The 24,719-nt window shown below is 40.7% G+C and overlaps 1 protein-coding gene across 4 annotated transcripts; it reads left to right on the forward strand.

The window, feature by feature from the left end:
• Nucleotides 1–779: 779 nt before the first annotated feature.
• On the forward strand, nucleotides 780–19,020 carry nfatc4 (nuclear factor of activated T cells 4). 4 transcript variants are annotated; one of them, XM_080504106.1, is made up of 13 exons: nucleotides 780–1,496; nucleotides 10,888–11,054; nucleotides 12,515–13,027; nucleotides 13,134–13,309; nucleotides 13,912–14,074; nucleotides 14,269–14,369; nucleotides 15,046–15,147; nucleotides 15,801–15,988; nucleotides 16,112–16,252; nucleotides 16,734–16,789; nucleotides 16,865–16,991; nucleotides 17,385–18,101; nucleotides 18,789–19,020. In XM_080504106.1, the coding sequence occupies exons 1-13, from the start codon at nucleotides 1,301–1,303 to the stop codon at nucleotides 18,857–18,859; spliced, it is 2,718 nt and encodes a 905-aa protein (XP_080360232.1). In that variant the 5' UTR covers nucleotides 780–1,300; the 3' UTR covers nucleotides 18,860–19,020. The 4 variants fall into 4 exon arrangements, with proteins under 4 accessions (XP_080360232.1, XP_080360233.1, XP_080360234.1 ...); XM_080504107.1 differs by having other exon boundaries at nucleotides 17,427–18,101; XM_080504108.1 differs by having other exon boundaries at nucleotides 780–1,445.
• The last annotated feature ends 5,699 nt before the right edge of the window (nucleotides 19,021–24,719 follow it).

Below are 24,719 nucleotides of genomic sequence, written 5' to 3' on the forward strand. Positions count from 1 at the left end.
AAGAGAGAGAAACAAGCCCCCGGTTGCACGCCACCATGACATACGTCTAATGGTTGTGAGAACTGGAGGAGGGCGAGGAATGAGGACGGAGGAGAGAGTCGGGGTGTATGGGAGAGGGGCGGAGGGGTAAGGAGCAGGACAGAGGCGAAGAGAGCCAGAGAGAGAGAGAGTGTTTATTTAAGTTCTTCGTCTCCTGACTCAGACAGTGAGCAGACTACAGAGGATAATGAGAAACAGATCTTTCGGTGGGGAGGAAGGAGGAGGGGAGACTCGGGAGAAGGAGGGACAAGGAGGATTTGGTGGGGGAGAAGAGAGGAGGACTGAGGAGCAGGGATGGAAAAAAAAAAGAGAAAGAAAATGATGCAGAAGAAAAAGGGGGTGGAGAGGAAAGAGTGACAGTCAAAAAGGGGGGCTGTCCTGTTCGCTACCACAGGAAATAGGTCCTCTTATGTACACTCACAGTTGACCTTGCAACTCTCATGGACATCCTTACATTGACCCACTTCTTTATGCGACCTGCTCATAGTAACATTGTTTTAAGGCTGAAGTGTGTGGAAAAGTTATTGATGCACAATGAACAGCAGTGTGGGGATAGATGAATAAATCAAAGCAATGAGAACTTCCACATCTGCAGCCTATGAGAGTGTTCGGTAAATGTGATGCCGGTCTGACGAGAAGAGAAACCTCCAAAGTAAGTGAGGAGAAGGGGGAGAAGGGAGGTTGGAAGGTGGGCAGGGGGGATTCATGAGTGACAGGCAGGAGGTCCTATAGGGAATAAGTAACGGACCAACTGGAGCTGGGAAACCCACCCAAAGGCAATTAAGGGTAAAGGACGACAAAAATATTTGATAAACTTCCCCCCCTCTCTCTATCTTGAACGGGAAAGAAGAAACTATAGTGATGGCGATGCGAGAATGAAAGGCAGAACCACACGTAGGAAATACGATGGGGGAGATACTTTGAATTGTTCCGAGCGTCGTTTGACTTTGGACCGCAAGGCATCAAGTCTGGGGAAGAAGAAGAAGAAAAAAAAGACAAGTTGCAAATACTCGAAGAAGTAGCGGTCTCTGAAGCGTGGAAAAGTTGGTGAGCAGATAAAAAAAGAAAAGAAAAAAAACCTTTTAGGATGAGGGACATCTGCGCAATGACACGCACATAGAAGAGAGAGTTTCGGGAACATCTCCGCGCAACTCTCTTTGGCTTGTAGCCGCAACCAAGGACGTAGAAGACGCTGTGTCCGACGGAGGGAGATAAGATCGTATCACTGCATCTGTATCCTGTCGTTGCTGCCGGGAGGGCGATGGGGGCCGCGCCGGGCCCGGGCTGGGAGGAGGGCGAGTTCGAGTTTAAGCTGGTGTTTGAGGAGGATCCGCCGCCGCGGCAGAACCAGGGGCCATCCCCGGTGCGCGTAGCCGAGCCGGACAACTCGGCTACCGGCGAGGAAAGTGAGAGCGCACTGCCGCACCTGGACGCTACCGGCAGCGGCAGCGGCATCGGTTTGTCACAACTTGTGTAGCTCACTGCAATAAAGTCAAGACGGAGTAGATAGACGGAGGGGCTCCGATCGAACTAGTACGGCTCTTAAAATGCATGGGAACTTTTTATTGCATGTACAGTGACGAGTCCGCCATCCGCATGCTTTTGTGTGCGCAAACTTACGTATGGCGCGTGCGCGTGCTTCTCCGTGAGCATGCTTGTATATATATATATATATATATATATATATATATATATATATATATATATATATATATATATATATATATATATATATATATATATATATATATATATATATATATATATATATATATATATATATATATGTGTGTGTGTGTGTGTGTGTGTGTGTGTGTGTGTGTGTGTGTGTATATTGTGCGTTTGTTCCTGTATATGGTATGCATCCGATACGTTGGTATGCATCCGCGCGCATGGTGTATGCCTGTTTGTTAGCTGGGCGCGTTCGCGTGCGTGTTTGTTTGTGCATGTGTGCGTGCAGGCCCAGACTCAATGTGTTTCTAATCAGCTGTGCGTGTGAGTAGAGTTAACAGCTGCCATCTGGGGAGGAACCTCAACCTCTGTACTGAGCAGAACACACACACACACACACACACACACACACACACATCCCTCTGTTTCAGTCAACCTCCATCTCCCCCATTTCAATTCAACCTACACACACATACACACACACACACACACACAACACACACACACCTCACATCTCCTCACTCACTCATTTGCTTCCCGCCCTTACTGGCATACAGTTGTATTACCACACCCAAGGCAAAAAAGTAAACTGCAGGAGAAACAAGAGTGCATTTCTTCACTTAGGGTAATACATTTTAAAACTTTTGACAGCATGCATACTCACAGAGAAGTTACTGTTTGGTGTCACTCCTGCTTGTCACATGAATGTTCCCATCTGTTTATCTTGTACTTTACAAACCAATTGTTTTTCGGATCAGTGTGATTCTTTGTCAAGAGATGGACACAATGCTGGCAAACCTCTCATGTAACCCATGTAAGGTAAATACAATGATCCCCACATAGGTGAATACTGTTGTCTCTATATCGCTGCATTAAGCTAATTGGGATTGTTGCCTATATGTTATGTAACATGAACCCAGAGGTCACCATGGATGTAAAACCTCAAGCAGCTGATATTGTAACCGAAACAAACTAAGCATAGGGTTTTCAGTAACGTTAGACTGTCTCCTTAATAGCGAGTTCAGTGCAACAAATATTTAAATTTAAATGACTATCCAGATCTGTTCTGTGACACCCTGTGAGTATCATACCCCCTCAGTTTGGAGTGTTTGACCTGCTGAATATATAGTTAAAAAAAAAAAAGAATGTTGAAAGTATTTTCTAAAGAAAGTAGTGAACTGACATGATTTTAACCTCAATGTAATGGGAGGAGGGAGAAATACTTATTTTATGTTGGAGAACTCTTTAAATCCATTGTCTCCATTCTTAAACTTATTTTTATTGCTTGGATCAGTGAGGTAAAATACACAATTAATTCACAAAAAATAATCAAGTGAAAACACTTGTTGGTATGTAAAAAGAAAGACGAGCTTTGTGCAGCAAAAATATGTTTTAATCATGTTTATCCAGATTTAGCTTCCAACCATTTGTGTGTAAATCTGGATTCGGTCAAGATTGATTGCCTATATGACCTCACTCAAATTGTAAATGAACAGTAAGTGATAATTTTCAGAGCACATACAGCAGAGAATTAAAACATTTCAGAAATGCTAAATTAGCCAGATTTTAAAACATGAGGAAAATTCTTGTTCCACTCGAGGATTTTACATTAAATATCAATAACTCCCATCTTGTGTGAGGACTCCATGCACATTATTTCCAGAGTGTGTGAAGGAGTAATGCTTCAGTTGGTAGAGCAGGTCATCTTCTTATCCGATGCTACTTCATTTGCTTGTTTTCACAAGATCAAGCAGCAAATAAACAACAGATAATGACAATAACTCAATTTTATTACACGTATGATTAGGTTGTCTGATTATCTTTAAAGTAATAAAGTGTGCCATTAATTGGGAAAGAGAAAGTGACTAATAAATTGGATAAATAAAGCTTCTGAAAACATCTGGTTGTATTCAGCACCTGCCAGGATATTGTTGGTAGCAATAATCCTCAGTTTATCTGCATGTTGAATAGTTTCACAAATTGGTATGGAGATATGTTATTTATTTACAAGAAAGGAGGAGCGACTTTGACAAAACTAAAGCATATTTTTAAAGAAGAGGCTCCTTTGCTCTATTTTCTAAACATCTCAGAATTCATCAGACATTTCTTGGAACTGTTTGTGGTGGGCCCTGGTTCACAGCTTGGAGCAAACATAACTTTTTCTTTTCCCGGGACTCGAAATCAAACATAAAAGTATGTGAGATGGGGTTATGATGAGGGATTAGTTTTTCTGTGTGTTCAATAAGTGTGAGGTAAGTTTTTGTGGCTCATAAACTCCTCGGTTGGTCTGCACACAAACATCTAAATGACTGTTTCATGTGAAAAATCCACCAGCAGAAGAGTTGCCTCAGCACTGCAGCTTTAATCACTTGGAAATATTTTTGTTGCCAGGAAACATTTGAAGAGATTTTTCACCCCAACTCTTAATTTTCTTGGCCGTTTCTGTTTTGTGCCCGCGCTGCCCAAAACTTGCCTCTGTGGCCCGCTGCCACTACGGAGTAACAGTGATCGGTTTGGAGTCTCGCTCATTACAGAGTAACTACCGTTTGGCTCCATGTGGAGGCCGACCACTGTGGAAATGTTGTGGCAATGTCTGTGGCCTCCTGAGGTTGTGTCCTCATGCGGATGGTTGATTGGGAAACGTTTTGTTGAGATCATTGTGCTGCCATATGGCAAGTGAGACATTATGAACTACACAGAATGGCATATTGTATCCCCACTTTTGGATGAATCTGCATTTGCTCATTTGCACAGATGATAGCAACACCAATATAGAAATATCTCAATCTGTTGGAAGAAAAAAAAGATTCTATAACTTACATTACGAGACATATTTTTTTTTTTCCAAAAAAAGTTTTTATTAATTTTTATAACATAGCACACAACAAAACACACACACAAAAAAAAAAAACACATCACACTGCCCGTTTAGAAAGAATTAACAAAGGTAAAGTAACCATCACACTATTACTCATGCTCAAAGGTCTTTGACATACAACATGAAAGGCCCCCAGACACTCTCAAAAACATTTTGTCTGCCCTTCAACACATAGGTGATCTTCTCCAATGGGAGTGTTGACAACATCTGCTGCCTCCACTGTTCCACAGAAGGTCCATGACTCTTTTTCCAAAATAGTGATATACATCTCTTAGCATTCAACAGGCTTATATTTATAAACATTTTTTCACTCCTTGTATATGTACATTCCTCTGGGTATAAACCAAATATGAATAGCTTTCGGTCCAATATAAATTTCCTAGAAATAATTTTTTCAATGACACCTCTTATTTGTTCCCAAAACATTATAATCTTCCTACAATACCACATACAATGAGCCAGTGTTCCCCTACAGTCGGTGCATTTTGGACATAGATCAGGAATGTTACCATTATATCTATGAAGATCTACCGGTGTTACATATACTCGCATTAACCATTTAAACTGTATTAATCTGAGGCGTACGTTAATAGATGTGGTATGTGCCAAGTTACATGTAGCCCTCCACTCCTCCACAGTTAAATCCAATGACAAATCCTCGTTCCAAGCTTTGAGTCTGCCATATGAATCTTCAGGATCTCTTCCCATCATAAAATTATATATCTGTGATATTATGCCTTTCTTTTGACTATCCTTTGTCATAATTTCCTCTAAGTCTGAGTGTGTAGGTTTCGTTAGTATATTGTTCTGGGTTTTGTGTATGTAACTTCGCAATTGAAGATATTTAAAGAAATGTTTTTTATCTATATGAAATTTATCTTGTAACTCCTGAAAGCTCATTAATGTATCACAGTTAGGTAGGTAAACATCTCGAATCCTTCCCAATCCTTTGACTCTCCATGTATGAAAAACTGCATCAGCTCTCCCAGGTACAAACAAAAAATTGCCCCATATTGGAGTAAATTGGGATAATCCATTTGATTCTTTTAAGTATTTTTTCACATCTCTCCATATTCTGATCATATTTTTAAGTATTGGATTTTTCGTCTGTTTTAATAATTTTGTAACTGTGTTGGAATACATGTACAAAGGGAGTTCCAAATGTAACCCTTGACTTTCCATATCCACCCAATGTGGAGAGTGATTTGTATAATAAAACATCATAGACCTCAACTGTGTAGCCCAATAATACAGTTGGAGATTTGGGCATTTTAGACCTCCTCGTTCATACGGAAGATAAAGCAAAGACAGGCGGAGTCGTGACCTTCTATTATTCCATATAAATGTGATAAAAAGCTTCTTAATTTGGAGAAAAAAGTCTGGAGGAGGCAGCAAGGGGATGTTTTGAAACAAATAGAGTAATTTTGGTAACACATTCATTTTCAATATATTGACTCTCCCTATCATAGATATTGGTAGAGGCATCCATTTTTCAATTGAATTAGTTAAGTCTTTCTTTATGAGATCATAATTTATTTCAACTATTTCTTCCAAATCTGGCAAGATTTGGATTCCCAGGTACTCAAATTGTGAAACTACATTAAATTGCAAGACCTCAGGAGGTGGATGGACTCTATCATTTGCATTTAATAACAGAATTGAAGACTTGGTTCTGTTAATTTTGTAACCAGATATCTTACTAAATGACTTTATTATTTCGAGAATGATTGGTATTGACTTGCTTAAATTTTTCAAAAATAAAATTACATCGTCCGCGAACAGCGAAATTTTATGGCTCGTTGGTCCAACCGAGATCCCACTAAACTGAGGGTGAGAGCGCAAAGCAACAGCAAGTGGTTCAATAGCTAATGTGAACAATAAAGGGGAAAGTGAGCAACCTTGTCTACAACCTCTGCTAATCTTAATTGGGTCAGAAATATTTTTATTTGTCATAATTTCAGCAGTCGGGTTTTTGTATAATATCTTGACCCACTTTAAAAAGTTTGCTCCACAGCCAAATTTTTCTAAAACCTTAAAAAGGTATAGCCATTCCACTCTATCAAAGGCCTTTTCAGCATCTATTGATAGAAGAGCGGTGTCAGATGCAGCCCCATTGCAATGAATTATATTTAACAATCTTCTTACATTGTGAGAGCCCTGCCTACCCATTATAAATCCATTTTGATCCCGGTCAACTATGTGAGGTAGAATATTTTGTAGTCTCCTTGACAACACCTTAGTGATTATTTTTACATCAGAGTTCAATAGGCTAATGGGTCTAAAGTTCTCACATTTATTCATGGGTTTACCTGGTTTTGGTAAAAGAGCAATCATTGCTGTATTCATTGTAGAAGGGAGACAATTTAACTGATAAACTTCTGCAATCATTTCTAACAGAGGGCCAATTAATTTATCTTTAAATTTCTTGTATAGATCAGTTGGGAGTCCATCTGGCCCCGCCCTCCTTCCAGACTTCATGTTGTCAATGGCTTGTCCTATTTCTTCTTTGGTAATTTCTAAGTTTAGATGATATTCATTTTCCTTTGAGATCCTTGGCATATCTAATTTATTTAAAAAGGTATCGATTTCTTCTGATAGTATAGCGTTTTGCGCTTGATAGAGCTCTTCATAATATTTTTTAAAGGCCATATTAATCTCCTGTGGATCTAACAGGGTTTGGTCATCAGATAGTATTGTTGTAATAGGTAATTTGGATTCCAGTTGTTTTATTTGCCATGCTAAAAGTTTGCCCGCTTTATCTCCCTGCTCATAAAATGATTGTTTAAGGCGGAGAAGACTCGATGCAGCTCTAAAGGCAGAATGTTTATCGTATTCTGCTCTCACACTCAGTAATTCTTTTTCTAATTGTGGGTTATGGTTTGTGTTAATCTTGTCTTGAAGCACTTTTATTTTACTTTCTAAATGTGACCTAACTTCTTTATTCTTTTTGGATTTATGACCTGTATAACTAATTATATGTCCTCTAAGGAATGCCTTAAATGCTTCCCATTTAATAGATGCTGTTGTTTGTGTGGTATTAATTTCAAAGAAAATATCAATTTGTTCGCCTAAATATTTGACCAAATCTTCATCCAGTAACCATTTATGCTGAAATTGCCACCGTGGAGGGTCTCTTTTCAACTTAGGATCTTTATATATCAGGCAACAAGGAGCATGATCCGAGATCACAATACCACCATAAGAGCAGTCATAAACCTTGGATTGTAACGTAGTAGAAATGAGAAAGAAATCTATTCTAGAATAGGTCTGGTGAGTACCTGAGTAACAGGAATAAGTTCTAATATTTTGATTTCTTTCCCTCCATATGTCAATTAAATTTAAATCTTTCATTAATCTTTGAATTGTAGCTCTACAGCTAGCATGCGACCGATCCACTCCAGTTGCTCTGTCCAGTTCTGGTTTTAGCACACAATTAAAATCTCCCCCAATTATGTGCGATCCCTGAAGAGTAGAAAGAGTTAAAAAAAGATCATTGTAAAAATTACTATCATCCACATTAGGTCCATAAACATTTGTCAAATTCAAAAATTCTGAAAAAAGAATACCCTGAAGAATTAAATATCTTCCTCTTTTGTCTTTGATAGTATTTTTAATTTGAAAGGGAACTGACTCGTGTATCAAAGTCATGACTCCTCTAGACTGCGATGTAAATGCTGCTGTATGCACATCACCCCTCCACCTCCTCCTGATCCTCAAAAGATTGTCATCCAGGAGATGTGTTTCCTGTAAAAACACTATTTTAGAATCCATCTCCTTAATTTTGTTTAAGACTTGTTTAATTTTCTGAAGGCGCTGCAGGCCCCTACAGTTCCATGAAATAAATTTAAGATCTAAACCCTGAGACATGAATATTGTAAAATGACTTTGTCATAACGTTGCTTTGTAGCATGGAAACACATTCACTGGGCAGAACAAAAACAGATGAAAGAACAATCATCCAACAAGTAGAACACAAACACTTCCCTTTACCCCCATCCACTGGATGACCCCCACCCTCCCCAACTTTCCCTTCCGTTATTGCAAAAGACCAGTCCACACTAAGGAGGAATAATCAACCCACTTCCCCAGACTGCTCCTCACTGCTACTGTATCATCATTATTTCAACTCCTGCTCACCTACATATTTTTTTTTTCCTTTTTAAAAAAAAAAAAAGAAAAAGAAAGAAAGAAAATTAAACGTTTAAAACAAATGGCCCTCTCATCCTCCACTCTGTTATGTAGCATAAACAAATAAAGTAAATAAGAGAATTCAAAAAAAAAAAGTGTAGTATTCACTTAGTTTGATCACTTTAAATATCACAAATTAACCAACATGCTACAAAGTATCAGTCATTTATGCACACATCTTATATCAGACCAACTGGTCCCTGCATGTTAGTGGTCTTCATGGTTTGGAACTTCTTGGATGATCTTCAAAAACACACTAGCTTCTGTAGGTGTTTTGAATACATGAGTCTTACCCCCATAAGTCACAAGAAGCTTGGCAGGATAAGCCACTCCATGTCTAATGTTCATCTTTCGGAGTTCCTCACGAATGGGGTCGAACCCTTTCCTCTGCTGGAGCAGCCCTGTGGCTAAATCAGGGTAGAAACGCACCTGCTGGTTATTGTAGGTGACGTCCTTTCTGTCCCGCGCCGCTTGGAGGACCGCCTGTTTATCTTTGAAGTTTAGAAAGCGCATTATCAATGCTCTTGGGCGAGATTTGGTGTCCCTCTTTGGACCTATCCTGTGTGCTTTCTCCAGTATGAAGGGAGACAATGACTTTTCACCCCCGCTCAGCGCCTCTCGTATCCACCGTTCCAAGAATGAGCACGCGTCGGCTCCCTCCGCTCCTTCTGGCATATTAACAAGCCTCAAGTTGTTCATACGTGACCTGGTCTCCAAGTCTGAAAGTTTCTCCTCCATATCTTTGTTTTTAGTTTGCAAAGTGCGCACCTCAGCCTGCAGACCAAGCACCTCGTCCTCGGTGCCAGATATGCGTTGCTCCGCTTGCGCGACGCGTGCGTTACATTCAGCCATCTCCTTCTGCATGTCCCGTATAGCCGCCGTCATGTTGTCAAGCTTGGTTGTGAAATCCGTTTTCATTGTCGCTATTTCCCCTTTCACCGAGCCCAGCAACACCAGCACTTGGTTCACTTTATCTCCGAGCGAGGCGTCATCACCGCTGACCTGAGCTTCCCCGTCAGCGGGCTCCTTGGTAGCATGCTTCGCAGCCATATTGCTGCTAGCTCTCGTCGCCTCGCTGCCCCGGAGGTTATAGTCGGGCAGTTTTGTTTGCTTGGATGGAGGCTCGTTCTTACCCCTTGGTGTCTTATTCGAAGTCATCGTGTCTTTAATAATCTGTTTTGGCCAATATTGTGCGTGAGCAGGAGGCTTTAGCAGTTAAGTAGGAGCAGCGAAGAAACACACGTCTAACTACGTGGGCGCCATAACCGGAAGTCCTACGAGACATATTTGAAGTCGGCCTTGTTGATAGACCACCCATACCCACAGCATGCTCTTTCTACACTTCAATCTTTAAATAATCCTTTAAAAATGAAAAAAAAGTAACATCCAACTCTGTAAATCTGCTGAGCACTGATTGTTCTCAGATTCCTCTCTTTATGTTAAGCTAGACTAAACAACCGCGAGCAGTTGCTTGATGTTTGAAGAATATAAAACTACTAAGTGATAAAGTGGTGTGGTTTAAAGACTTTAAATCCGAAATGTTTCAGTGTGTGCATTTACCATGTGGCAACGGTTATCATAAATACAGAAATCTGACATATAGTAGATATTTCAAGCATGATGATCACACACACAAAAGAAAATAATCTTTACTTACCACAAATTGTGTTTACAATATATTGATGGCCATATAATGAGGCTTTTTCAAGCCAGATGTAAAAGAACAGTAGGTTTCACGACCTAAACATCAGTGTGCGGTTGGGAAATAAGATTAATGGGAGGGCTCATGTCTCCCAAATGCCACAACAAAAGATGTGAACTGAAAGCACGTTCAAACATAGAGATAGAAAGTTGCATTTCGTCTAAGAAAACTCACAGAGTATATACTGTTGCCATGTGAAAGTAAAATTATAAAAAAAAAAAAGAGACTATAAACTCTTGATGAGTACTTTTTACTTCAAATTTTCAACCAACAACAATGTTATGTGTGTATCCAAGGTAGAATTAGTCTTTATTTGCCACTTAATTTTCTCAATAATCTAGTTTGGGTCAAGATTAAGGTGATGCCATTCATCGCAGTTCCTCACGCTCAACATGTCATTTGCTTTCAGTTACAGACAACCACCTTGCTGCCACTCATGCAGGTCAATCTATCGACATCCCAAGCCCGCCGCCTTCGTCCAGTCAGCGAGCAGGGATGCATTCCCCCCCACCCCGGAGGGCCCCCGTCAGAGAGTTCAGCGGGACCTATGAGAGCCTGCCGGCACGTTCTGTACAGGTGAGACATGTAGACTTTTCTTGTTATCTTGATTTCCGTTTGGAATTATACAAAAATTATCCAAATAAAATCTACTTATTTTTGGAACGATCAACCTATAAAATACTGTTTTTATACTATTTAGGGACACCACTTTTCACTATTTTTCTTCAGGTAAAGCAGGTGTAATGAATTTCTTTCCTTGTTGAGAGGAACTATGAGGAAATACTTGAACGAGATGAACACATTGATTCCTCCACTGGTATTATCCCAACTCTTGTAGTTGAGCTGTGACTCTCCAGGATCTTCTGGGTGGTGGCAGGATTGTTAAGTGGTGACATACGATCAACGAGTGTACTTTTTATTTTTACAAGTGTACTTTTTATTTTTGCCAAACTTAATTGTTTGGACAATGTAATTAGGAGTCTTTCTCATAGACACAACCCAGAGAATCTCGCGTCCACAGAGGAGTTCAAATTTGTGACCTTATTTAATCTCCAGCCTGAATCCTTAGTCATGGGATCATCTTGAAGGTTCTGGAAATGGCTGGGAGTATGCTGCACTGCAGATATGCTTGAAAGTTATACAAGAGAAATATATTGTGGCACGTGGTGCATTCTATTAGGCATGGAGTATGCCCATTGGTTTTGTAGTTTTGAAGTAGGAAATGTGGAGTCTTTTTTGTGTCTCGTCTTACTCTGGACTCCTTTCCTCTTCAATCAAGACTCCACTGGGTTTTCTTTAGAGGTGCTGAGTGTTATGGCAAAGTACAACCACTACCAAGAAGTTTTAAGTTGGACTATGTTGTCGTCCTCTGCTTTGGCCAATGTTAATGGACTTATTGTTAAACACCACCTTCACTGCACTTCTGCCAATACTTGCCAACTGTTAGCTGCTCAACTCAATGAATGTTGTAATAATTAGACGACAACTAATTGTTGATGAGATTTGAGATTTTCTTGTTTATCAAGCGGTCAAGTGGTCAAGAGTCCTCTACTGCAGCTGAAAGTATCGTTCGTATCCCTGGCTCCTCTATAACTAATTGCTGAAAATAGAAGTGCTTTTAATTAGTCTCTTGTGTTGAAAGTGAAAGTTTCACTCACAGCAGTGGTTCCCAACCTTTTTCATTGGAGCCCCCATTTACCAAAGATGAGGACCCTGTCTCTTTATTTGATTTACGATTGCAGTGAAGCCAAACGCTGGTGGTCAAACATATTTTGACCAACAAGGTCTTTAAAAAAAGACAAAAAAACCAAACTGGTTCCGCAGTCTGTTCGAGACAATAGAAAGTTTCTTATCGGGATTTTCTGATTTAGCAAAACCAGGGCAGACAAAGCTTTGGGCCACTGGTGTGATCCCTCGGGCAACCCAGGGGGATCACTGACCTCAGGTTTGGAACCACTGCTCAAACAAGCAGATTTTCTCTTTCGCAATCATGGACTCAAAGTTATGTATACTTCGATGCTCTCATTTCTCCAAAGGTTTCGGAGTCTCGTGTTGTTGAGTGCCCTAGCATTCAGATAACCACCATCTCTCCTGAAGACAACCAAGCAACCTCCATTTCCAGCTACTGGGACATGGGGGGCGGTGGTGGGTGGGACAGAGAACGCCTTTACCTCCCTCTGCTGGATCCCTTTAGCTATCGAGACAAATGCCCCAGCTCTCTCAGCCCGAGCCCCGCCTCCAGCCCCTCCTCCCGTGGCTGGCTCAGCCCAGCTTCCAGCTGCGACTCCCTTTTGGTGGAGGAGGAGGAGCTCAATGAAGCCACCATCAATTTTGGACTCTCGCCATCATCAAGGCCCACCTCACCTTGGGGTAAAAAGCGCAGGAACTCCCCATTGGCCTCTCCTTGTACTTCACGAAGAGGCAGCTATTCAGAGGAACTTCAAGGGTGTAATGTGGAGGGCGGAGACTCCACCTCCCAGTCACAAGTCCCATCCACTAGCTGTGAACTGAGCATCCCGCAGAAAACCAGAAAGACATCATTGGAGCAGGTAAAGATGTCCGCTCAGTGTCTGTCACCACGAGAGAGCATCAGAATTTGAAATGCTTTATGAAACCCTGCATTGCACTGATCGTGATTACACTTTTGGTATCCAGTTGTCGCCAAGGGAGGTGGACCAGGAGCTAGCTCCAAGCCAAAGCTCTCCCTGCCCATTAGTGGAGACCCAACAGACCAGGAGAGAGCCACCGTCCATGGGCATGGACTACCTCTCCGTGCCCCCAGCTCTGGCGTGGGGCAGAACCCGAGCCAGTGCCCACAGCCCTCTTTTCAGGCAAGGACACACTGATTTGACGAAGATCAAAGCTGAGCATCGAATCATGTGTTTAGAGGTTCAGTCGAATAAAGAACGACTGATAAAAGCCTACAACTTTTTAGGAAGTTGGTTTCGAGGTATTACTCCTCCTGAAATGAGTAACTATACTGTGTTGTTGTTTTTTTCGCATTTAATTTTCTGAAAATTAACATGACTGTGATGAAAGGGTTATTTGTATATTTGAGGTAAAACAGTGACTTTTTTGTCAAAGCAAAAGTGGACATAACATCAAAAAACTTGATTACAACAGCATTTAAAATCCAGATTTCACACTCAAATCAATTTCATTCAGTCAAAATGGAAAGATCAATGACCTTTGAGGGAAGAACTGTATACGTCAGGAAAAAAACAACATCTGACGAGGAGAGAGAAAACCTCTCTCCTCAAAAATATAATTACTGATATTAAAGCTCTGAATCTTTAACAATAAGAATATTTACTTTAAAAAAGTTGCTAAGTTAAACTTATATCTCTCACTGAAGAGCTCTTTTCAGTAAATCATTGACATTTGATGCTCCCTGAGAGTTACAGCTAAATCCCTTTGACGGAATGTCCTGCAGATCGAATGCTCTTCCTCCGCTCGACTGGCCGCTGCCGACCCAGTTTGACCAGTACGAGCTGCGTATTGAGGTGCAGCCTCGTCCACACCACCGGGCCCACTACGAGACGGAGGGCAGCAGAGGGGCAGTCAAAGCTGCACCTACAGGACATCCTGTTGTCAAGGTGAAAGTGCAGATTAATGTGTAACATTTTCATGTAATCACAGTGAATTAGCCCCAAAACAATGTTACTTCAATGGGTTAGACCTTGAAAGCCCACAATGCTCCATTCAAGGCTTATTACACATGTTGTGGCTTGCTGTGGGTTGGCCCCATCACAGTGTGAATTCATCACTCACATCGTGTCTCCCTCTTCAGCTGTGTGGATACTCAGAGAGGAAGCCACTGTCTCTCCAGGTTTTTGTTGGGACAGCAGACGACCGATCAATCAGACCTCATCCTTTCTATCAGATACACAGGTACTGAACTGGAGAAACTCATTAATCACTGTGCAACTGTTTTCTGTTTTGTTTTTGTTTTTGTTTTTTAAATCATGCAATAATGTTCACGGGACACATCGTCTGACCGCTGAAGCTGTAACCATTGCATAACCAGCCACCAGCTGCTTCCAGTGTTGGTCCAGGAAATTACTTGCACCAGTTGTTCTGTTTTACATATTTCTTGTGCATCATGGCAAAATAGACATGGTTCCCAAACTTAGCTATGAAACTTTTTTTTTTCATGAAGACTTGAGTGAAGCAAATTGGAAAACCTGTCCACATGATTTGGAAAATAATATTGAAACGTAATCTTTTCACTGATACAAATCTAACGGTATAGCAAGCTGTAAAATAAGATAAATAATACAAAAATTACTACAATTCCAAAAATATAACAAAAGAGTGAAATCAAAGCACCTTAAAGAGACACCTTAAAGACACTTTCTTAAAGTACCATTAGATATATATATATATATATATATATATGCACACACGATGATTTAAAGCAGAGAAACGTCTCAATATCCTCCTTGGAAGTTATAATCACGAGCTGTTTCACTTTTTTATGTGGAAGGTCATATTTGTGCTTCAAACGTACAAAGAAAAAAGAAAAAGATTATTAAGCTGCTCAGTTTTGCTGTTTCTTCACTTTTAGGGTAACCGGGAAGATGGTCGGCACCGCCAGTCACGAGAGCGTCCAGGCGGGGACCAAAGTGCTCGATATCCCCCTCAACCCCGAGAACAACATGACAGCGCTGTGAGTTGGGATGAGTAAAAAAAAAAAAGAAGAAACATTTTTTGCATAAACTTCAGTATAAACAAAATAGCAGAGCAATGTAACTTAATACATCTACTTGCGTCACAGAAGCTCTTTTTTTCTTCTTCAGTTCATTGTACTTTTTTATTGCTTCCTCCCTTCATCCTTCTTCTATACTCCTTAATCAAATTTAGGGTTTTGGGGTGCTGGAGCCAACCTCAGCTGACTGTGGTCAAAGGCAGTCCATCACAGAGAGACCGAAAACCTCACAATTACATTAACACTCAGATGTCATCCAAATCAGTAATAAGTAATGCAAAGTTTGACTTTGGGCAAGTTCCTGTAGAAAACCCACACATGCGCAGGCTGCACATCCAAACTCTTTTCTCTTTTCTATTTCACATTTGTGATCCTGTAATATTGCATTTAGTGAAGTAATGAAGCACTACAGTGATGTGATGATTAACACTCACAGCAAGTGTATCGATTTCATTCGGATCCACAGGCAGGGTTAAGGTCAATGTCAGTCATCAGTGGATTTGAGGACACTGTTACTATTGAATATTCTCATCAAAAAACATTATATTGGTTTTCACCTTGCAACCAAAATCTGCTGCTTTTACCAGACTTGTGATTCTCTTGTGTTTTCGTAGCATCGACTGTGCCGGCATCCTGAAACTGAGAAACTCTGATATTGAGCTGAGGAAAGGAGAGACAGATGTAGGGAGGAAAAACACCCGGGTTCGCTTGGTGTTTCGTACCCACCTCCCTCTAGCGCCCCCTGTAGCACCACCTGGAAGAGTTTTGGCTCTGCAGGTTGCCTCCCTGCCCATTGAATGTTGTGAGTGCTTGTTTTTCTCCAGAGCACATCATTTTAGTCAAATGAGTGAAGTACAAGATTTGAACTGTACACTCTCACTTGCGATTGGCAGAATTTGATCTTGCATGATTGAATGTGCTTCAGCTCAGCGATCGGCCCAGGAGCTGCCCGTCATTGAATCTGTCAGCCTCACATCCTGCTCTGTAGAAGGAGGGGAGGAGCTGCTGCTGAGCGGCACCAACTTCCTGCCAATATCCAGAGTCCTTTTCATGGAGCGAGGAACAGGTAAACCTTCGCAAAATAACAGAAACCCGACAACATGATCACTGAAGACAGAAGAAGCACAGAAAGTGGATCAGGACACAAAAGTGAACTACTGCAGGAGTTGTATTTTGGATGCCTTATCCTATTCTATCATTCTGCAATGGAATAACCGATAACTGCTTTAAAAAAAAAATATATATATATAATAGTACTGTGATTTATTAATGGCTAAAATCAGATTTCTGATTAAAAGTATGTCGGTAGCAAATGACAAAAGTTACCCATTTCATTGTCTTTGGATTCAAACAGCTGATAACAACAGGATCTTTGAATGTGAAAAACTTTATGAGATTCTGCATTCAATCCAAACTTACTACTGCGACAGAATCTGGGGAGGGACACTCATCCTTATAAATACTGAAAACCTCTGCCATCAAATGATTGTCAATAACCTCATTGTCATGCTTTATGTTTTATGTCACTTTTTGATGTCACATGTTAGATGGTAAATTGCAATGGGAGGAGGAGGCTCATGTGGACCGCGACAACAGCAACGAGGTAAAAATTCTGACCTTAAACAGACTCGTTTGAGGATTTCCCACGTGAAGTAATGTGTTATCTTTTACCTTCTAGTGTCTGTTGTGTGTGCGGGTGCCGGCGTACAGTGACCTCTCCGTCAGCCGGCCGGTGTCGGTCAGTCTTTATGTTTCTAACGGAAAAAGGAAACGGAGCAGCACTCACTGTTTCAAATATCTACCTGGTGAGTGCTCAGTCCCAACTTTGTTTTTTTTTTTTTTTTTTTTTAGTCTTTGCATCTTAAAGAAATATTGAAATGAGTGAAGTTTTCATTTCTAAACTGCAGCACTAATAAAAAATATGGTAACAGATATAAAGGACAATAGATCCTTCAATATCCAGCCTCTTTTCTGAAATAGATGGTGTTGGGTTGTTTTTTAGTAACAAATACAGTTCAAGTTCAAGAACTTAAAGTTTATTCCTGAAGAGAATTAATCTGAATCTATTTTCGAAAAATACCCAAAACCAAGGCTATTAAAAAATAGACAAGTAAGTTAGTGGAGCTTTACAAGCTTGACCTTGATAAATGCACTTGTTAAATATTCTTGACTTATGTTGCTGTGTTATTGTTAAACAGTTATGTTTAAAGAAGAGGATCCTCTGCTCTCCCGACCCTCAGTGCTACCTCTGGATGGGGGCACTGTGTGCCCGATGGGGGGTCCACCCAGGATGGACAGAGGTTTCCATGCAAGAAACGACCCGATGTCCGATGACCGAGGCCTGAGCTTCCACCTGCCCCCCTACCCGTCCACCTACTCCCCTCCGTGTCCAGCCATGAGCTACCACGAGGAGTACTGCTCCAAACCCGATGCAGAGGAGCCTAGTGGGTCCAGGGCGGCGTTGTCCGAGCGCCATCCCAGCTTTGAGAACCTGGAGCTGGGCTTCACCGAGCTCCTCCCCCCTCTCTACCCCCGTGGCCCTCAGCCTCCGTCCCCTTCCCCTTCTCCGTGGCTGGACTCACCCTACTTGTCCTCTTCACCCTCCCCTTCCCACTCCTCCTCTCTCAGCCCATTCCCTGCCGGAAGTCCCATCTCGTCATCCCCTCTGCCTCCCATACTCACCTCCCCTTATCCACAGTACTCCGCTTATTCTCAGGAGGTGTGTCCCTCCCCTCCGTCCAACTCCAACACTTATCAGGACATCTGCCCAGCACCCTACTCCCACTATGAGGGCTGGGACACCCAGGGAAGGGTGCTTGGGATTGGACATGGGGGAGAGGGTGATGGGAAGATCCAGGAGTGTCCTCTGGAGTTTACCAGCTCGGCCTCAATGCACCACATTACCTTTGAAGAAGGTAAGACTCATTGATTCTAGCTTGTGCTGTGATGTTATTGTGCATGAATCTGAATCAAAACACACATTTATAAAGACACTTAAGCTGTCATAAAAGTCACATAATTCATAAATAAGGCTTTTTAAATGCAGAACGTAAACCCCATTTTTCAAATGTGTATTTTATTTAGTGTTTTAAACTGTTCACTACAATATTCATACTCATTCATAGAGTTCACAATAACTGCAACCTCTTTGGCAAAAGTGGTGACGATTATGTAACGGTTAAGATATTATTTTGTTCAAGAAGAATTAGTTAATATCTCAATAATATGTGATGACTTACTTATTATAACCTTTTTTCATATTGCAAATTGAGTACATGTATGTACTACATACATAGTGAATAGTGCATAATAAATAAATGGTGTGATAAAGCCCTCATAACATTTTGATAGAGAAAAAAGTGCAAATATGTTTATAATGCTCTCTCATCTATTTATTTGGTTTAGCGCGATACTGTTTTAATGATAAAACATTTTTTTTTTTTTTATGCTCCATTTTCTGTGCAGCCATTGGGAAAGCTGTCTTTAGTTTCATTCTGCATGAGCTGCGAGATCTTTGAATGTGACACAAAAGTGCAAAGATAGGTGAAATATTGGGTTGCAGGTCTGTAACATTCACTTTTTCTCTCTCCTCTCTCCTGCAGTATCAGAGTTTATCGGGGAGGACATCCAGTCTTACCAGGTAGCTTCACAGATGGACAATCATCCCAACTGAGCTCAGCGCAGCTCGTGACCCTCGTTTGATATTCAGCATCATTTTAAACCCCTTATGCACTTGGTATTGATAAGATGCATCGCTGCAGTTATGTGTAACATTTACAGGGGAAATCTTGTTACAGAGACACTGTAATTATGACCACAGGTAACTGTTTTATAAAGGTAAACTAATGTTTTCAACATGTTTTCGATATAAATTATAGAACAAACTACGAGTCTGGTGTATTTCATGTTTTTATTTGCAAAACACAAACTGAACATTGAATTTAGAAGAAAATACTGAAATGAAATGTTTCCGTCTCACAGAAATCTTAAATTTTGACAACAATCCAGAACTAAACCAATACATTTACATTATTTTCATCCATCTTTCATTTTCATCGAGGAACCCAACTTTCATTGTAAACCTTTGTGTGTTGTATTCTGTAAAGATGAGATCCTTTTCTCTGAGGATGAATCTTTGGTGCCCCCATGGGTGGGGAGGCACCCTGGTTGGGAATGAATGTTCTATACCACCATCGGTGAAGGAGGATTACCCCCTGGACAAGTTACCAGTGTACAAACATAGAAAGAATTTCACACACATTCCCAGCTATAGGTAATTTACTGTCAACAGTAAAAATCAAATGCATGTTTTTGGATTGTAGGAGGAACATTTTGTATCAACAGAGACAATATTCAGATTCCACAGAGAGAGACCTCTAACGACAATCTGAAACTGGGGGCTTTTTTTTAACTACGAGGCCAAAATTCTAGCCACAACGCCACTGTTTGGTTTGGGCTTTTTCGTATTTCAAGATTGCATTAGCAATCAATTCCTGATTGCAATGGAGACTCTTTGAGTGAAAGCAATCTGGAGCTGCCAAGTAGAAGCATTTATTTTTGTATTTACATGTTATTAACTTAAATAACTTCTCAAAAGATTAGAAGTAACTACAGGGAGATATGACATTGACAAATGAACTTTAGACTGTTTCTATTCTGGCTGTTGTGAAGCACTGAGACAAAAAAAAAAAACTTCTGTAAATTAACCCCCCCGAGATAGGGAATGTGAACTGGCTATAGCTGTTCAAGTTGTTTGAAAGCTTTCAGAGGAACTGTTTGCTTTTGTCTTGAAGCAGAGCACACTCGCCGTGAGGAGTGGTGATACCTAGTCGGGAGGTTTTAGGGCTCAAGTCGCGGATAACTTTAAATCAACAGCTGTTTGAGATGTTACTCATTCTGCTGTAAAACTTCACAAGTCAGATTTTCTTGTGTTTGTACATTCTCCACAACAGCACACAGACAAAAGTCTCTAATTACTTCAATACAGCACAAGCAATAAAAGGGCATCGGCTTAACAAAAAGGACCCACGTATCATTATATAGTTTTCTTGACAGTTTTATTAGCTATATGGCTCAGCGAAACCATACATGGACATTCTCTGAGCTTTAGACCACAGACTCTAATGGACAGGGGATAGTATATATAGCTGATGCAGACCTCAGAGGAGTTCTGACAATAAACTCACTGTTGGAATCTGAAACCATAACTCCTTCATGGCTTTTACTTTTCCAGTTCCACCTTCTGCTTTTGTCTCTGGCTGCAGCTCAGGAAAGATTGTTACATGTGGAAAGTTCATGAGAGGTTAACGTGCCAAAAATAATTGAATGGAAAGATTCTGATGTTTACTGCTCTTCCAGTCATTGCAAATGTCATGTTCACAGTTTATGTGTAGTGCACAGAGGGCTTGGGTAATCGCCATACATTGGTGTAATGTGATACAAAAGAAAAGGTAGTAAACAACATTATCAACAACAACTGAAGTGTTGGAATGTATAGCCAGCCAGCTTTAGACCTTTAATATTGGCTATTTTTCACGTCTTCTTAGTATTCATGGCATTTATATATATTTAGGGTGTGTCTGTGTATGTATGTCCTTCTCCTCTATTTACATTCTGTGGCTCCATTACACTTGTGAGATATGTAGGGACGAAGCTTGGACTGGGGTTAGAGTTAGCTTGAGGGCAAATGAGCATAAATACAATGTCCCGAGAAGGCATTAAAAGAGTCACACACACTCACATTCACACTACAGGCAGTTCGTACTGGTCATTAATTAGCCACAAATGTTTTTTGGACTGCAGAAAGAAACTGGAATTTGCACACGGGCACGTCGAGGTGCAAGCCAAATTGGAATCCAAACCTTCCGATGAGGCAAAAGTGTCTAACTGACCTGTATGTGTATGTCCAACTATATTCTAGGGAAGAGATCTAAAGAGGAACTGGATAAAAATACAGTGGGTGTGGTTTTTCTTTATCCGATTTTTGCAATCAAATTGAATGGATAATGCCAGCAAACCAATACATGCTCCAATTCTATGTTATTATAGTTCTGATGTTTTCTGAAAATTGGATTTAAAACTGTTGCAAGTATTTACCTGAAATTCGAATGTGTTTCTCTTATAAATAGCTTATAATTCTCTACAAAGTGTTACCTCAATATCCAAGTACAAATTAACTAAACACCAGTGCTAAAGAGGAACTTTTTAATTTAAACAAAAGTTAAACCTCTTAAAAATGGAAAAAGGTAGGCAAAATGATCCAAATAAACCTTGAGAAAAATATCAACTAGGTAAAAGTTTGTACCAAGATTGGTGACAGATATGTGATTGTCAAAGTTCAATCCCATCCACAAACCCACAATCTCAAATCACATATTGTGTCTTCTTCCTATCCTGTCCTTGATTTCTTTACATCATTTGTCACCATTCATCCAAATAGCACAGTTTACCTCTATAAACCTTGACAAGAAATGTCATACTCTTCTATGCCAAGGCCTAGACCTTCAGTCAGTCAGAAAATGTTGCTAGGAATGTCCATTTTTCCATTTTTATCAAATAATCCACTGCTCAAGCTATGACATATTGTGTAGTCTCGTTATGAAAACATGTTCCTCCTCTTTCAACACATTTTGACACATGAAATCACTCAAATTGTCACCAGGGGGAGGTATAATCTCAGTTCCGAGCCTGACTTGCTCATTCAGGCTCACGCAACAGTTGTTGGTTTCATGTCTCTCTGGGATCAGCAGGAGGTGACGTGATAACAGAATGGCCATCATGTTAAAACCCCACTTGAAAGCTCGAGTCCCTGAAGAGAAAAGGATGTTATATATGGAAAGTTGTAGAGCAGTCGTCGCTCTGCTGCTCACTCTTCATATGGCATTTGCTCAGTTTTATTTAACACAGCTGAGCATTTAACACAATGCGCCCAACACTCCATTTATTTTTTAGTAATAATATTACAAAAATTACAAATTACAAATCTACAAATCCAAAGTTTACCATTCAAATAGAAGGAACAAAATTGACCAAGTCAAACTTTTGCTAATTGGAAGAAAAAAATCAAGTTTACGTACTGATTTTTTTCTTAGATAGGGTCGGTAACAAGCAAGTGATCACAACACTAAGAAAAGCAAAACCTAAAAAGGCCTAACAAATCCTTACAACTATCTAGGCTGACTTAGGTCTGATGGGCTAAGATGGAAATAGACATGGAAAATACTTATACATGCACAGAAGGAATATGGAAACTCCAGACAGAAAGGCCTCGAGTCAAGCCACCAGCCTTCATGCTCTGAGGTGAGACTGCTAGCCTGCACTCCATCCCAGCCAGCTCCCTAACAAAGGAAATGAAAGTTGTTAAAAACATGGGTACCATACCCATCAGGTAAAAGGAACAACAGAGGAACCAAAAAAGAAACTATATGGCCAGATACTGTTGGAGAAGTACTGCTACAGGGGCAGAGCTGGAGGGGGGCTTTGGTGGGCCAAAGCTGGTTGGCCTGGAATAACAGGGCGCCGAGACCCTCAGATTATGGCCCTGGACGCTATTGAATAGGGGGATTTAAACAAATTTTAGTCCAGTGCCACAAATAGTCCAATTTGACCTTGAGTAGGCCAGTTCACACAAACATTTAAGTTTGGTCATGCACCATACCCATTTGGACTGTTAAAGCCCGAAAACTAACATCCCCACAATAAGAGACGCAATGTTTAGTAGAGGATTGGCAACCTGTCCAGGGTGTATCCTGCCTTCTCCAGTAGCCAGCTGGGGGCAGTTGTGGTCCTAAAAAAAACAGCATAGAAAAAAAACAGATGGGTGTTTGCTAATGCATGATCTTAAACTAGCACAAACACTAAGAGGCAGACAGGGAGGTTGACCAAACAGTCGCTAAATCGTCACAAAAGTCATATTCGTTCTCCAGGGTGGGGTCGATGCCTGTAAAACCTTTTATTGCAGCTCATGATGATGCGGCTTCACTTCACTCTCTACCAAATTAGGGCTGAACAAGAAAATGAGTCAAAATGCAGCCTTGTGGAAAATTAGGGCGCATCTGTTTCAATCATTATCGCCACCATTGCTTTGTAGGTCGCAGGCGAGGCATCACTTTTTAACATTGTGTGTGCTGAATAGTTCCTCAGAGAAAGATATTTTCATTGGAATGCCACACACACACACACACACACACACACACACACACACACACACACACACACACACACACACACACACACACACACACACACACACACACACACACACACACTTTGTGGACAACTTGAGTGTAGTGTGCCTGACATCCAGCTTGGAGGAAACGTATGAATTGTGAGCATTTATTAATGTTTCCTTCACTCACATAATTTTGGCATTAAAAATATCTCAAACGCTCAGAGAACACTGAAACCAAAACGAAGGTATCTGCTTGGCTGGAAAGCAGCTGAAAGCTGAAAGATGTGATGTTTTAGATTCACTAACAGCCTCCTGATTCTAAATTTCTGGAGAGGGAACTTCATTATTCTGTAATGGAGATCTCAGACGAATCCCATTAGACTGCTGGAAAAAAAAGCAGTTTAGACAGCCATTATTAAACTTACCCATCCTTTATTATGTTGGAAAATTACCTGAACTGCCACTCAGCAGCTTCAGGGAGGATGCACAGCAAATTGACTGTTTTCATGTGACAGAGAAGTAACAGGGCTTTTCCTGTGATTTGGGGTAACACTCTAATTGCATTTGGGGGCTTTACAAAAGAAATATATTTCTTTGTTTTTTTTGTTGTTGTTTATTTCCAAGACTAACATGGGAAATTTTATAGCATTCTGTAATTATCATGCTCATAAGCAAACTGCAAGGAGAACTAATTGACTGGCGTCACTGCTCCTCGGCCATGGCGAAACAGACAGAACTGCTGACAAAACCACAACTTGCTGTTTCACAGACTTTGTAGTCGACACCATGCCAGATACACAGATCTTGGTGTGTACAATTGCCTGTAAGCAGCAAAGCCCCCTTTAAAAAGCATGGAAAACTTGAGAATGTGCGCTAGCAGCATCAAATGGCACATCTAGAGGGGGTCAGCGTGAGGTCAAACATGTGGGGAAATGAAACGAGCTCGCTGGATAACAACTGAACAGAATTGCTTAATTTTCTTTCACACACTGACACAGAGCTCACACAGCTGTTTGCCATCGAAACCCGGGTTGGCTTGGGAAGAGAAGAGGTTTGAAATCAAGCTGAGGCCAAGCAGGAAGCACCAAGCTGTTTCAGTGGATCGACCTTATCTCAACGGGTCAATGAAGAAAACTGCACAGCAGCAAGAAAAACACAATGCACAATATACTAAAATAAAACATTTAGGACTTCAACATTAATATGATGAAATGTCAAGGTGGAGAGTCATTAAGTCATTAAAAATGGAAGTGCTTAGGGATTTGGAATCATACTGCAATGGGAATCAGTGTGGGGCAAATAAAAATGTCTTGTTGGTCACTTTCCTACTTGCCAAAACAAAAGCAATAGTATTCATTTTCTT

The sequence above is a fragment of the Blennius ocellaris genome (assembly GCF_963422515.1).
Source record: "Blennius ocellaris genome assembly, chromosome: 10".
NCBI classification, from domain to species: Eukaryota; Metazoa; Chordata; class Actinopteri; order Blenniiformes; family Blenniidae; genus Blennius; species Blennius ocellaris.